The 14,431-nt window shown below is 42.6% G+C and overlaps 2 protein-coding genes across 2 annotated transcripts in view; both read right to left on the bottom strand.

The window, feature by feature from the left end:
• Window positions 1–1,535, bottom strand: part of LOC139323262 (G protein-coupled receptor kinase 5-like) — an 80,571-nt gene extending 79,036 nt beyond the window's left edge. Inside the window, exon 1 of the mRNA XM_070952550.1 lies at window positions 757–1,535. Coding sequence (XP_070808651.1) covers window positions 757–808 — 52 coding nt within the window. The 5' untranslated portion in view covers window positions 809–1,535. The remainder of the gene's footprint in view (window positions 1–756) is intronic.
• A 4,134-nt stretch (window positions 1,536–5,669) lies between these two features.
• Window positions 5,670–13,398, bottom strand: LSM1 (LSM1 homolog, mRNA degradation associated). Its single transcript, XM_070952419.1, has 4 exons — window positions 13,197–13,398; window positions 11,287–11,355; window positions 6,951–7,066; window positions 5,670–6,213 (listed from the first exon to the last, which is right to left on the bottom strand). Exons 1-4 carry the CDS (start codon window positions 13,396–13,398, stop codon window positions 6,043–6,045), a joined length of 558 nt encoding a protein of 185 aa, XP_070808520.1. The 3' UTR covers window positions 5,670–6,042.
• Window positions 13,399–14,431: the final 1,033 nt, after the last annotated feature.

The raw sequence follows: 14,431 nt of genomic DNA, 5'->3' as shown, positions 1-14,431 counted from the left end.
TTCAAAAAGATGCCCTGCATATATCCCCTTGGATTTAACTCTCAAAGTAACTTTATAAGATATTCATGATTATGATTAAGAGGAAGTCGATCAGAACTCATCAAAGTCAAACGATTCCTCTCTACCACCAGTTCTAGACCTACAGTACCCCACCACCAGCCCACATCTCTGGATCTATTCCTTTGGCTGCCCTTTTATGATTGCAGAGAAATAGGGCGAGAATCATGGTTGAAATGTGTATGCAAGTCATCAGTCTTACTGGGTGACGATGGACCAGTCTCTACCCCTAAGAGGAGCCAACCCTGCAGGAGCGTTGTGAAAATAAAACTCGGGAGGAGATGACTGAAGTATTGTGAAAAATTCCCGGGCAGCCAACACAAGGCTTTCTTTCTTTCTTTCTTTCTTTCTTTCTTTCTTTCTTTCTTTCTTTCTTTCTTTCTGTCTGTCTGTCTGTCTGTCGTCTGTCTGTCTGTCTGTCTGTCTGTCTGTCTGTCTGTCTTTCTTTCTTTCTTTCTTTCTTTCTTTCTTTCTTTTCTTTCTTTAAATGCAAATATTCCATAAATTATTCATCTCCCTTAACACAGTTGCAGGACGCAGCTCCATTCAGAGACTCTGCCGGCCAGAAGTCGGTGCGCTGGCTCAAACTTTTTCCCCTACTCAAATTTGCGCGATGCTCTTCGGAAACCACCGCCGGCTCCCTCCCTCCCTCCCTCCCTTCCTCCCCACCGCCTCGCCTCGGCTGCCCGGCTCTCTTACCTTCTCTGGCTTTCAGTAAAACTGTATTAGCTACAATGTTCTCCAGCTCCATGGCGCTCCAGCTTGGAAGATGCTGCGGTGCGGCACAATCCCGAAGGAAAAGAGAGAGGGGCGAGGAGGGAAGGGGGGCAAACCGGACACGAAAAGCAAGGTCCTTCCTCGCCGTCGTCTTCGCGAGGCTGCTGTTCTCTCCGGCTTTTTAAAAAGAGGCCGCCAGCATCCTAGACCTCAAGGTATCACATCCCTCCAGCCCAGCGCCGGCTCTCGGTTGCTCGCAAGAGGATCGAACTGAGATCCGGCAGGGCGTTGAGGGGGGGAAGCAGGATCCTCTCCCCCACCTTTGGAACAACCGCCGCAATGCAATCCAGACCAGAGAGAAATCCTCTTACCGGCGCGCCTTCGTGTCCCCCCCCTCCCCACGCCCCCCTCCGCCAGCGGAACCACGGCTTTCCGGCGCCGGTGAAAGCTCCTCGCCTGGGGCGGGCGGAGGGGGTCAGCAGCGCGGAAGAAAGGAAAGCCCCCTTACCCTCCTGCCCAGCAAAGCATGCCCGGGGAAAGGGGGGGGGCAGGAGGGAAAGACTCTGAAGCTCAGCCCCGGGTGATGGGCAGGCGGGATTGAGGGGCGCGATCCTTCTTCTCAACCCCCCCCCGCCCAAGAAATGCCGATCAGGGGGTCCTTCCAAAAGGGGGAAGCGAGTTAAGAGGAAATTCTCCCCGCCAGCGCAGAGTAAGCGAGAGCGAGGCGGAGGGGGAAGCGAAGGCGAGACCTCTGGAATCTTTCAGTCCCAGCAGGAAATAGCAGGGATACTAGAAAGAGCCCGTAGCGATCAAACTGGCTACAAAACGTTCCAAGAGGGCGGGGCTCCGAGTTGGTGACGTCGCCACCCGCGGGGGGGGGGAGGAGGGCTCCGATGTGTCAACGTTCGAAAGAGTTATGCAATCGCCTCGGTCCCGCCTTCTTTTTTTATAAATGATTCTCCAGTGCATGCTGGGAAATGTAGTTTGGCAGGGAAGCCCTGGAAAGTTTGGCCAAGCAAAAGGTTTGGCTCTCTAATGCAGCGACCGGCGCCCAGCCTTTTTTTTTATTATTTTTTTTTTTTATTTTTTAATTTGATTTATATGCCGCCCTTCTCCGGAGACTCAGGGCGGCTTACAGTGCGTTAAGCAATAGCCTTCATACTTTTGTATATTTATACAAAGTCAGCTTATTGCCCCCACAAACTGGGTCCTCATTTAACCTACCTTAGAAAGGATGGAAGGCTGAGTCAACCTTGAGCCTTGGAGAGATTCGAACCAGCAGTAAATTGCAGGCAGCTGTGTTAATAACAGGGTGCTTTAAACCACTGTAGTACCAAGGCTCTTTTGGGCATCAGGGACCAGTTCTGTGGAGTTTTTTTTTCCCGTGGTTTCGCAGGCTGCCTACAGATGGGGCTTCGCTTGTTTGCGCAGCCCGGTTGCCAGTCCATGGGCTGGGAGTTGGGGACCCCTGCTCTAATGGTTACACAAAGGCACGCGCTCAAGTTTACAACGGACTGTAAACTAGTGTCAGGAAGCTCCATAACTCTGACTTTTGATAGCGCATGGAAGGGTCTTCCCATTTATGCTTTCTCTGCTCAAGTGTGAGGATCTTTCACCCTTGCATTGAAATTGTATCTGTTATTAAGTCAATAGAAAATAATAACAGCATTAAAGTCCCTGTTGGAGACCCCTATCCTGTCTCCAGTCTTGGTCGGTCTCAATTCCGCTCCAAATTAATGAATGGCAAAGCCTAAAATTTGTCATAGACTTTTAGGCTGCTAGCAGACATCAGAATAAAGAGGAAAATGCTACTTTGGCACTAGTGTGGCTACAGATGAATGATATCCTGCATCAGCCCCAAGCCAGAGACACAATGAAAGCAACCTCATAGGTTTAATCCTGTACAGGTAGTCCTCAATTTACAACCACAATTGAACCCCAACAAAGTGAGACATTTGTTAAAAGTGAGTATTGCCCCATTTTACGAACCTTTCTTGCCATGGTTGTTAAGTGAATCATTGCACTTGATAAAATAGATTGTTAAGTGAATCTGGCTTCCCCGTTGACTTTGCTTCTCGGGTTGCAAAAGGTGATCACATGACCTTGGGATACAGCAACAGTCATAAATATGAAACACTTGCCAAGCAGCTGAATTTTGATCCATGATCATGGGGAGGCTGCAAAGGTCTTAACTGTGAAAAACGATGTCACTTTTTTCAATGCCTTTGTAACTTTGAACATTCACTAAATAAACTGTTGTAAGTCAAGGACTACCAGTATGAAGTCTAGTCAGGAATGAGCATTCCCCGTTCCTTAGAAAATCTGATGAAACAACTCCAGAGGCTGGATAGCTGAAGTGGAGATAGTGTTATGAGGCCACTGCCATATATTCCTGTAGACGTTCTGTATATAGTTACATGGATTGTGTGTCTAGGTTTACTTCTCTTTGTGATGTTCTCATCATATGCTAAAGAACAAGTCTAGCCAATCTATGCAGCTGAGGAAGTGAGCTGCAACTCATGAAGGCAGGTGCTTGTTAACAAAATTTTATACATCAGAAAAAGTACTACCAGGCTCTTCCTGATTTTTCACCACCATGGATCAGTGTTTCTCAATCTTGGCAACTTCAAGCTGTGTGGACTTCAATTCCCAGAATTCCACTGCCAGCTTTCCATAACACACCTCTCCTACAATGCTGTCAAGGTATTATAGTTAGATACCAGTGAGCTCTTGAACAGTAAGCCAATTTGTAAGGAATGAGTTGAGGCTAACTTACTAGATATGGGATCGATCAAGATTCTATTATGAACTTGCTGGTTCACAAGCACAAGTAGATGGTTACAGATTCAATGAGCAAACCATGGTTAATGAGTTAGCAGCTTTTTCAGTCTGAACTAGGATCTTTTTAAGTTGAATCCCTTAAATACAATGATAGTAATACAAATGGAACACCCCTCTTTTTTTCTACTAATTTGAAATGACAAGGGGGCAGGAGGGAAAATTAATGCATTACACTTCTGAGAAGCAGAGAAGTAAATGAAGCTAATGAAGAAATGCACAATTTGCAAGACAAAAACCAGGATTTGGGGAAATGGATACATTCCGTCCCATGGCAGGCAGAATTGTTGTTTTAGCTTATCTGACTTTTGGTTGGGCACAGAAACAAACAAACCTATAGCTATCATATAAGCTAAAATAGCAGCCTGAGGTCTGTGGCTACAGGGAACCGCTTCAATATATACCAAGTCAGAATGAGAGATTCCCAGGCTGCTTGACTTCCCCCTGTGGACTTTCTTTTTTTTAACTTGTGGATGTATGTTTGTAACTATCACAGGCAAAAGTAGGCAGGACTCCACACTGGCAGCTTATATATTATTCATTTATCTTTTCCTGTTCCATTCAGAGGGCATTCAAGGCTATTAGACATCAGCTAAATTAAACTAAATTGAGAAACAGAACACCACAAGCCCACTGCTTGGCTGTAAAAACCTGTAAAAAGAAATTTCCCTCTTATCACAACCCCAAAAGGTCCTTTGCCATCAATATTGCCCTGTGGGTCAATCTTGGGCTTAAGGAAAACAATGCATTTTGCTTCCTAAAGACTTTATTCTCAGGCTACTTCTGCAGATTAATTATGACTTGTCTTCAGAAACTAAAAACCACAACTTTCAAGTAGACACTCATTGCTTGCTGCACCAAGTAACAGACTGCAAGGGGAAGTGTAAAATTTTTCTCACGTAAAATCAATTTTTGGCTCTTGCTGAAGTCTCTGCCCCACCTGCCTTTTATTTTTTACTGTTTAAAACATTTTTTAAAGCAAGTGAGAAACTGACCTGTGACATGCCAATTCTAGTATTTACTTTTGTTTTGTTTTTTAGTGCTCCTAGGTCTTCTCAGGATACAGCAAGGGAAGCACCAGAAATCTGCCTTTGAAAGTGAGTTCAATTGCCAAGAAAATAAGACTAAATTGAATGAATGGGGGAATCATTCTTGGGGGCTAGAAGAAATGGCAAGAACAATCTTACTTCTTGCTTTCTGGTAAATGGCTGTTTGCATGATTGCATTTAGTTTTGGTCACCACAATACAAAAGAGATGTTGAAACTCTAGAAAGAGTGCAGAGAAGAGCAACATAGATGATTAGGGGTCTGGAAGCTAAACCTTATGGTTGCAGGAATTGGGTACATACAGCCTAATGAAGGATAGGGGTGACGTGATAGCAGTCTTCCGATATTTGAGGGGCTGTCACAGAGAAGAGGGGATGACCTATTCTCCAAAGCACCTGAGGGCAGGACAAGAAGTAACAGATAGAAGTTTATCAAGAAGAGATCCAACTGAGAACTAAGGAGAAATTTCCTGACAGTGAGAACAATTAATCAGTGGAATGGTTTGCTTCCGGAAGTTGTGGATAATCCATCACTGGAAACTTTTAAGATGACACTGGACAATCATTTGACTGAAATAGGATAGGGCTTCCTGCCTGAGCAGAGATTGGACTAGAAGATCCAAGGTCCCTTCCAATTCTGTTATTCTGCAATTTTACAGACAAAGAGCAACAGAAGAGAATACAGTATCTGTAGCTCAGGGTTTAACTGTGGAATTTTTGGTGCTACCTAAACTTGGTTGTTTGCTTGCAGATGTTACATCTTCATCGATGATGTTACCTGGTTCAGTACTGAAACATCTGCAAGCAAACAACCAAGCTAAGAGGCCATCAAGAACTTTTCACAAACAAGAACAACTCAGATGTTCCTGTCAAATCTTTTCCCTCCTATTTGAGGATTTTAAGGTTTCCATCAGCCCAATTCAGAAGACAAAAAAGTGTTTTTCTGTCATTTCTCTGTCCCCCTAGAAAAATGCCCTGGAGCCTAAAAAAGACAAAAGACAAGTTCTCAGTAGTGCTTCCACCTTAGCTTACAGCAGTGTTTAGAATCACCTTTTATTTACAGGTTAGAGAGGGTTACTTCCCCACTTCTTCCAGAAGTCATCCCTGTATTAAAAAATAATAATAAACAAAATGTCTTAAACCAGCCTTCTCTTTTACAATTGCTTCATCATGCTGGATTATATTTAATCTTCAAAAATAATGATTTTTTGTGAAATGGGAAGAACTACAGTTTACGTCATGATGATCCAACTGTTTTCTGCATGGGGGCAGGGAAGGGAGGAGAAGGAATCTGAAATAATAATAATAAAAAAATAGTTGTCCATCACTTGGGCACTTCAGTACACAGTCTCCTCAATCTTTGGGAGACAGTTCAGGTAAATACTTAGTATTCGTCTAACGTATCAGCCCTTGGAATGGAGAGGCCCCGCTCCTTCAGCGCTTGCATTTTTAACTTGTCTGATTCTTGCTTCGTTTGCTGCTCTACCCGTTGAATTTCCAAGATTTCCTCTATCGAGACTTGCTGCAAAGGGGTATCACTTTCCTTTTCCAGGTCCTGCAGTAGAAAAAGAGTCAATACTTCAGGGTTTGAAATTGGGAAGAAACAGCAATTTCTTCCCTCTGAAACACAAAACACAGATGCTGTGAATTTGTACATGTATGTTTAGTGCCTCTGTTCTATTCCACATTATCAATTCTCAATTTTAAAAAGCACCAAAAGATACCATTTATTATACAATAAGGAATAAGAATAAAGCAAAATGGAGGAGGAGATGACTCAGCTGTTAAAGATGCTGAGCTTGTCAGCTGGAGAGCTGACAGCCCGAGTTTGAGACCCAAGCTCCTTTCAACAGGGTGAACTCCTGTCCACCAGAAGTTTGAAAGCATACAAATTCAAGTAGACAGATACCACTTCAGTATTTGGCATTTAGCCATGCTGGCCACAGGAACACTGAAAATGTCTTCGGACAACGCTGGCTCCCTCAGCTAAGAAACAGAGATGAGCACCATGCCTTAGATTCGGACACAACTGGATAGGGAAACCTTTACCTTTTTAAAGAATAAAAAACTCCTACAAAAATCCAAATCCTTCCCCAACCTTGTGGTCTCCAGACAGATCAACCTACAAGTGCCTGTAATCCCAATTTAGGTCAGCTAATATCAATTAAGAATTAAGTTGTAGCAGTGTTTCTCAACCATCGCAACTTTAAGCTGTAAGAATTTCAAGTCCCAGAATTCTGCTCCAAGAGGCCTGCAATTCTTTGAAAAAAGAAAAACCAGTTGCTGACTTACAATTTCTCCCAGGAGTACAACATTCTCGCCTCTGACTACGAAGATGCCACGAGGGATGTCACCATACTTTTTGCCCACATGAATGCGCTCCACTGTTTGGTGCAAAACCAGATTTGCTGAAAGTTCAGGGAGAAGGAAGGAAACAAAGATGGAATGAGTGATGAAATGTGTGGCTGCTTGTAAAGGAATAGGCTGCAACCTTCCAACTTTGCGTTTCTGTGCAACTGCGTTCTAAAGAGGTAAGCAAATAGTGCTAATTAGCAAATATTTCCTCTTTGTTGTCTGGCATTGGAAACATTATTTCTATTTAGCACTTATGAGACTTCTGTTTTTCTTCCAACATGTAAAAAGTGAATCTTTGTCTTATTTTATTCATCCAACAGCTTAATGAGAGCTGTTTACACTGCTTAGATGTCCTTCATCTTTTTGCAAACATAATGGTATTTCATTTTTCTTTTGGTATATCCCTAAAAAACACACCATTGTCATATATGTAACTTATATTGCCAACAAAGGAGAATATTTGTAGCTCAGGGTTGAAATTAGGGGGCCACTTTGCTCTCTGAGCTTGGTTGTTTTCTCGTAAACATTTCATTATCCCAACTAGGCAACATCTAAAGACCTCTCAACTTATATTGCATTACTCAAGAGTTTTCAACGATCCAAACTCAAGAACAGGCATTGCAGGCAGAAAGGACCATCTCAAGCTTTCGCCTCTCCAGTAACAAGGCTAAAAATGACCCCTAACTTTGGGGTAAACAGTTGTAGACAGGAAAGATTGTACTTACATTCTAGGGTACTGAAAACAAAGAAATGAAAGTAAACAGCTCAGGAAAGACTAGCTAGTGTCCGTGTTTGCACATTGCTTGAAATCAGTTTCCTTAACTACCGTTTGTTAAATAATCCACAGTTCATACAATACTCGTAAGTCATGAACAAAATAGCTGGAGTCTATTCAAACGAACAAAATAGCTGGAGTGTTCTATTCGAAGTCATAGAACAAAATAGCTGAAGTGACAATTCATGTTAAGTCAGAATTAAATATTCTTGTGAATCCAAAAGTACACACTTCCAGCATTCAATTTTGGTGATCTGAGTACAATCCATCAAAAGCTTCTCAGTTTGGTAATCAGGAGATTATAGGATCACAAAAGTAAATGTGGCCATTTACAAATAAGGTCTTAGCGAAGAATGATTCATTTGGAGAGGTATGCTATCAGGAAGCATATACCATAGGTAGTCCTTGCTTAGTTACTGCCTCATTTAGCAACTGGTTATGTTTAAGATGCAAAAGTAACTTTACCACCAGTCTCTGCATTAATGACCTTTTTGGGTCTGTAAAGGAAAGGACAGCTGAAGGAAAATCAGCAGTTGCCTTAACTGTGATTGTTAACTTAGTGATTGTTTCACAGAATTTTGCAGATCCCAACTGTATATTTCTCTATGCTTTCTCACTGAGTAGCTGTCTTTCTTCAGAATTTCATATACATATAGCAAAACCAAAACCACAGTTGACATCCCTCATTTTTCCAACAGGAAGTCTACTCTGGACAGAGGTATGCAAATCCAAACTCAGTCTGGCATCTAACACAAATTTACCCTCTAACTCATCTGCTAGCCAAAGATGTGCAGGATTTCCAACATGCTGATGACAGAACAATGTTTCCCATTCTTTCAGCCCAAAATGGACTAACCTACAAACAAATCAGCATTATCAGCTTCCAGGTTGGATGTAGGGCAGCGGGCTTGCTGTCCTATATGGCCAGCATGAAATTTCAGAATGCTAGGCATTGTTCAGGAAAAAAAAGTTATATCGTACATATTGGATCTGAAGCCAAAAAGATTTTGCAAAGTGGAATGGAGATGCATCCCACATCTGTTAGCAGTTAAGCAGTTGTATCTTTCTCTGGGCTCGTACAATATAATGCCATGAAAAAATGCATTTGAGCTATGAAGACTGTAAAATAATGAACAAGGTACTTAAAGTATACATGTCAGTGTTCCTTAACTGGTGTGATTTTCCTGGGTTTGCACAACTACTGTGTAAGCCCATGAAAACAAAACCCACAGCTTCTATAAGGAGATTCCAACAGATGTACCATGTGTGCTTATCCCAAAACATTTTTTCAGCGTTAAATCCAAACCATAGCATGTCAGTACAGGCTCGCTTGCAATTATCTGTAGGTTTACTTGTAAGGATGTGGTCAAATGCAACAATAATGGTATGCCTACCCAACCACTAGTGGGATTTGATTATTTGCAGACAAGCATTATTTAATAATTCCACATCTGGAGAGAAATGAATCTTTCAGACTTCTGCTACCAAATATTAACATCAGGCCACAGAAATATACAAACACCACTGCTTATTCTCATTCCAGAAAATGGGCACAATATACTATTTCAGTTCTGTTCCTCTAGTCAATCCCACCAAGCTTGGTTTCTGAAATTCTTTTCCAAGCCTTTTGCTGATAATGTCCACATTATCATAGGAGGTATCCACATTTTCTTCTGTAAATGTAAACATACATATGTTGCATCTCCATGTGAGTTTTTGCTTTCCATCCATGTTGCATTTGTGTGCATGCTTGAATAAACATAGGAAGAGCCTTAAGTCCTATGCCCACAGCAGCTGAAAATGGTCCAGTAGAAAACATTTCAACCATTGACCAATATCAGAGAGATACACAGGAAGTCTTTTTCTTCTGCAGCCCCCTTCATTCTAATCCATTTTCAAACTCAGTATTTCTTTTAGCAGTTTCTCATCCTGCACCCAATTTTGTCCCATTTTATTCAGTTGTTAGACAATTATACTGCTTCCAGACATTCAAATAGAGTCCCATGCCTCTTTATATAAACTTCTTTCCAACTTTCTCCAGCACAGAAAAGAAAAATGAAAAATAGAGAAAAAGGACAAGGACCTATTGGGCCTCTGCCAAAGAATACAGACTTCTGAATTAAATCTGAGAGTTGGGTCAATCCTGACTCGTTATTTTTGTTCAATTCTTAGTATACCGGAACTAGCCTAAGCTCTAAAATAGTTGTATACAATACTGGGGATTATATGTCGCTCAGAGTTGAATCGTTGAGTTCTTGGTATTTTGAGCCCGTTTTCTTTTTACAGATGTTTCCCATCTGCATGAAGGAAAACAAGCTTGATAAACAGCCCCATAGCAATGCACTTCTAATCTAAGAACAGAAACTACTTTTATGATTCTTATAATCAGATTGTCCAAGTTCAAGTGGAGTTCTCTAAACACAATTAGAGGCATGCCTAGGTCTTGATCTTCTGTAGCATTTGCTACCCTCTAGCGGTACAGCAGAGTTCAGCAGCAAACTGGACTTTTATGTATTCATGTACAGTACTTAAAGCCTGAATTAACAGCTAACAGCTGAAAATCAAATTCCATGGCAAAGCAGCTCAATTTCAATAGCAGAAAGTCAGGCCCGGTACAGATTTTAAAGGGGAGAAGACTGTCTCTCAAAAGTCACTCTTGCTTTTGAAAATAAATTTGTTGCTGCGTTCCTGTGATATGACTTTTGGGGATGTTCACACCATTGGTTAAAAAAGGGCATTGGAATGCAGTTCTCTTCACCCATTTCACACTAATCCAGTGCTGTATTAATCAGTGTTGGATACTCAGATTTCTGACTGATCTTTCTGGTCACCTGGTGATTTAGAACAATACATACTGCATGAAAACTAAGCTTGGGAGAGCCTGGGATGACTTTTGAACCCTAGCTTTTCTCCACAGGCCATGAAGCAAAATTCTACAGGGTTATTGTGGAGGGAAAAAAAATATGTAGAACGAATTCCATGCACACTGCTTTGAACTCCTGCAGCAAAGGCAGAATAAAAATTTATTTGCTGTCAAACTCGTTTTGAAGGTACCCTAAGAAATCAATAATTTATTTTTATTTTAATCCAGGGAAGTCCTTGACATTTTCTCCTTTGAATCAGTTTTGACACCTGGTGTCTGCATTGACAAATCCTTGCAGTTTTCTTAGCAATTTTTTTGCAAATGGTTTGCCAGTGCCTCCTTCCTAGGGCTAAGAGAAACCCTAACTGGTTTTGCGTCTAAGGCAGGACTAAAACTCACAGTCTCCTGATGTCTTCACCATTACACCAAACTGATTCTATATACTCTGTCAGCAATAAGTGTTAAGTACATTCAAAATAAAATGTCACTTTTTTCTTTTTTTTTCTTTTTTTTCTTCTTTTCCCTGTTCTTTCCTCAATCCTTTTTTTCCTTTGAACTCCTGGCTTTGGCAAAATATTAGCTGCATGAAGAATCATCAAAAGATACATAAGTGAAAAGATAATGGTTTGGCATACCAAATTGATCAATGCTGCGTAAATATCCAATCAATGTTCTGCCATCTCTAAGGAGGACCAAGTGTTTCTCTGGAAAGGGAGGGAAAAAAAGAGGAAAATCTCATTAATTTGCAAAAATCAAGCTTTTTAGAGAGTTGAATCAGCTTTTCTACAGTTTTCTGAAAGTCTATAAGCCTTGGAGTTTTCCAAAATATATTACTATCTATCTTTGTGTGTTTTCTACCAAAATGCTTTTTGCTTAGTCTTGCTATTTGGAATTATAAAGAATGATCAGATTCACTGTACAAGCAGAGAGGTGTAGGGATCCAATTAGCCTTATTATTTGGATTTGATTTTCATTGCTTGAATTTGATTTTTCTTCCTCAATCGCTCTAAGCCAGTGATGGCTAACCTTTTCTGGACTGAGTGCCCAAAGAGCGGGCGCACGGGCGCCAATCCGCCTGCACCCCCAAAATGCAAGGTGCGTGCCCCTTGCATGCGCCCAGCCCCCAGCGCATGTGCGGCAGAGACCCCGCGGGTGCATGCACAGTGGAGCTGAACTGGGGCGACGGCTCTTGTGCCCACAGAGAGGGTGCTGTGTGCCACCTCTGGCACCATCACTGCTCTAAGCTAACTGAAAACTCTCCAGTTCACCCCATTTTAAAATGTTGGGTTTTACAGTGTTAAAAGTCTGCCACGTTTTATGCTTATAATACACCATAAACTATAGTTTACTCAGCTGTGTTCATAGGTTCTTTTGCACAGTGCAGCATAAACTTACCATATGGACTGCACATATACAACATGCTAGTCTAAAAATATAGCCAGCTATTTTGTGGTTCAGGTGATATATAGATATATAGATATTCTTATAGATATATAAGAATATATCTAAATGGGGTTAGCCCTGGAAGGATGTTTGCCTTTAAAAGCCATTAAAAATGTATCACTGAAGGAAACTATCATGTAAAACATCAGAGTAGTGTAAAACAGGATTGACTGATAGATGTTTCAATGTCTCCTGTAGGTACTAGGAAGGAAGGAAGGAAGGAAGGAAAAAAGGAAGGAAATTTAGGCTTCAACCCTTCCACTTTTGTAAAAATTCACCAGTGGCTTTGAAACTATGGGTTACAGCTTAGGGCATTGTGCAAAACTCCCCAAAGGTAGCTTATCCCATTAACAATGATTTCAAGAGCCTTGATAGTACAGTGGTTATGCACCCTGTTATTAACACAGCTGCCTGCAATTTACTGCAGGGTTCGAATCTCTCCAAGGCTCAAGGTTGACTCAGCCTTCCATCCTTTCTAAGGTAGGTAAATTGAGGACCCAGTTTGTGGGGGCAATAAGCTGACTTTGTATAAAATATACAAAAGGATGAAGGCTATTGCTTAACGCATTGTAAGCCGCCCTGAGTCTCCGGAGAAGGGCGGCATATAAATCAAATTTTTTTTTAAAAAAAATTAACTTGCTCAAAGCCACGTTAAAGCCTTCACGAGCCACTTCCAAGGCAGAAAACAAAAGAAGAAAAGCCAGGACGATAGCGCCAAGGGATCCGCCACGCACCCTCCAAAACAGAGAGAGGACTCCTACTAGTATACCGAGCGCTCGGCAGCCGCAAATCCTTCAAACCGAAATCGGCCCCAACGCCTCTCTTTTTGGGAAGGGTGGTGGTGGCGGCGGCGTCTCCCCTTTTTTCACGCCCTTCGCATTCGTGGCCGGACCCCAGCCTGCTGCTGCCATGTAGAGCAGCGGCGCTTACATTAGTGCAATGCCATTTCCTAAAGCAAAGGCGTTTATCGAGAGGAGAGCCGTGGAAAAAGAAAGACGGTTCAAAACCCGAGAAGAGGAGAGAAAGCAAACCGGCTCGCTTGCAAGGAGCCAGGCGCAAAGGAACCCCCGCGCTGAAGCGGGGCGCCCCGCGCGCAACTCACTATCGATATCTTGGATGAGGCTGGCCGTGCCCGGCATGTAATTCATTTTTCCCCCGGACGCAGCGGAAGCTCCGCCGCCCGCATCGGCCCTGGGAGAAGCGGAACCTGCTCTTGGCCTCTCCCCGCCCGGTCCGGAAGCACAAGCTCCGGCGGGGCGGGGAGACAAAAGGGGACCCGAGCCCGGCGGCGAGTTGGTGCGCATGGGAGTTCCCAGGAGAGAGTCTGGCGCCGCCGGCCTGGACCCTTAAATAGGCGGCCAGGGAAGGGCGGAGGGGTCGGGAGCGGCCGCGCCCGGCTGGCTGGAGCGCAATCAAAGACGGGATCGGAAAGACATCTCGGTTGCGCCCGCCGGTCATGGGGAACTTGAACCATCCGTTTTGGATGCAGGGAAGGATGCGCGGGATGGGCTCCGCAGCATCAGACCCATGTTCGCTTAGGGTACCTGGTTCTTGACCTCCTAACCCCCCCGGGATTTGGGCTGCAGCGGGACCAGCAAACCACGTGCAAACCTGGTTTGCTGTGGGAAGCCTGCTATATTCTGGTCTGTAGTACGTGGGAGTCCAACTAATGTGTTTTATTCAATAAACCATCATTGAGGGTGCTATGATCCCAGTTCCAAAATTATGCTCTTTATGTAAGCTTGCAGGGTCCTAACTCAGCTTGAAGATCACTGGGTGACATTGGGTTATTATTGCACATTAATTTTATCCTTCTGCTCTTATATTATTCTACTCCAAGTGGCTGCCTGGACTAGTCACTACAGTTTTCTTGGCGTGTTTTTTCACAAGGAGTTTGCCATTGTCTCCTTCCTAGGGCTGAAAGAAAGGGACTGGCCCAAGGTCATCTAGCTGGCTTTGGGTGGGACCTGAATTTACAATCTCCCTGGTGCTTTTAACACTACACAAAACTGGGTCTATTCTGTTTTATATTCTTACTTTTTCAACAGTATTATGAATGCTAAGAGTTCTGATTTAAAATAGGGTTTTATATTACATTCTTACAATCCTAAATTTCAGGTATTATTTGTATCTTATATATTTTATTATTATTGCTAAATGCTTGTAATTTTTATTTACACTGGTCTATTATTTTTTATTATTATTATTATTTATTCAATTTATATACCGCCCTTCTCCTATTGGACTCAGGGCGGTGCACAGCCAAGGATAAAAAACATACCAATACAAAATTTAAAATCAATTAAAAGAAATTATACAGCTTTTGGCCCACAATTT

This window comes from Pituophis catenifer, unplaced genomic scaffold, assembly GCF_029215685.1.
Source record: "Pituophis catenifer annectens isolate HBS135680 unplaced genomic scaffold, rPitCat1.0.hap2 SCAF_12, whole genome shotgun sequence".
Taxonomy (NCBI): Eukaryota; Metazoa; Chordata; class Lepidosauria; order Squamata; family Colubridae; genus Pituophis; species Pituophis catenifer.
The sequence above is the reverse complement of the archived record's forward strand: the minus strand, read 5'-3'. Positions and strand labels throughout refer to the sequence as shown.

What these genes read in the sequence shown, in the direction of transcription:
- LSM1 (XM_070952419.1), bottom strand. Translation starts at nt 13,398, where the DNA reads ATGCGCACCAACTCGCCGCCGGGCTCGGGTCCCCTTTTGTCTCCCCGC. An exon ending in CCTCATCCAAGATATCGATA is followed by an intron (nt 11,356 to 13,196) that starts GTGAGTTGCGCG and finishes CTCCCTTTCCAG; the next exon opens with AGAAACACTTGGTCCTCCTT. An exon ending in TTGTACTCCTGGGAGAAATT is followed by an intron (nt 6,214 to 6,950) that starts GTAAGTCAGCAA and finishes TTTCTACTGCAG; the next exon opens with GACCTGGAAAAGGAAAGTGA.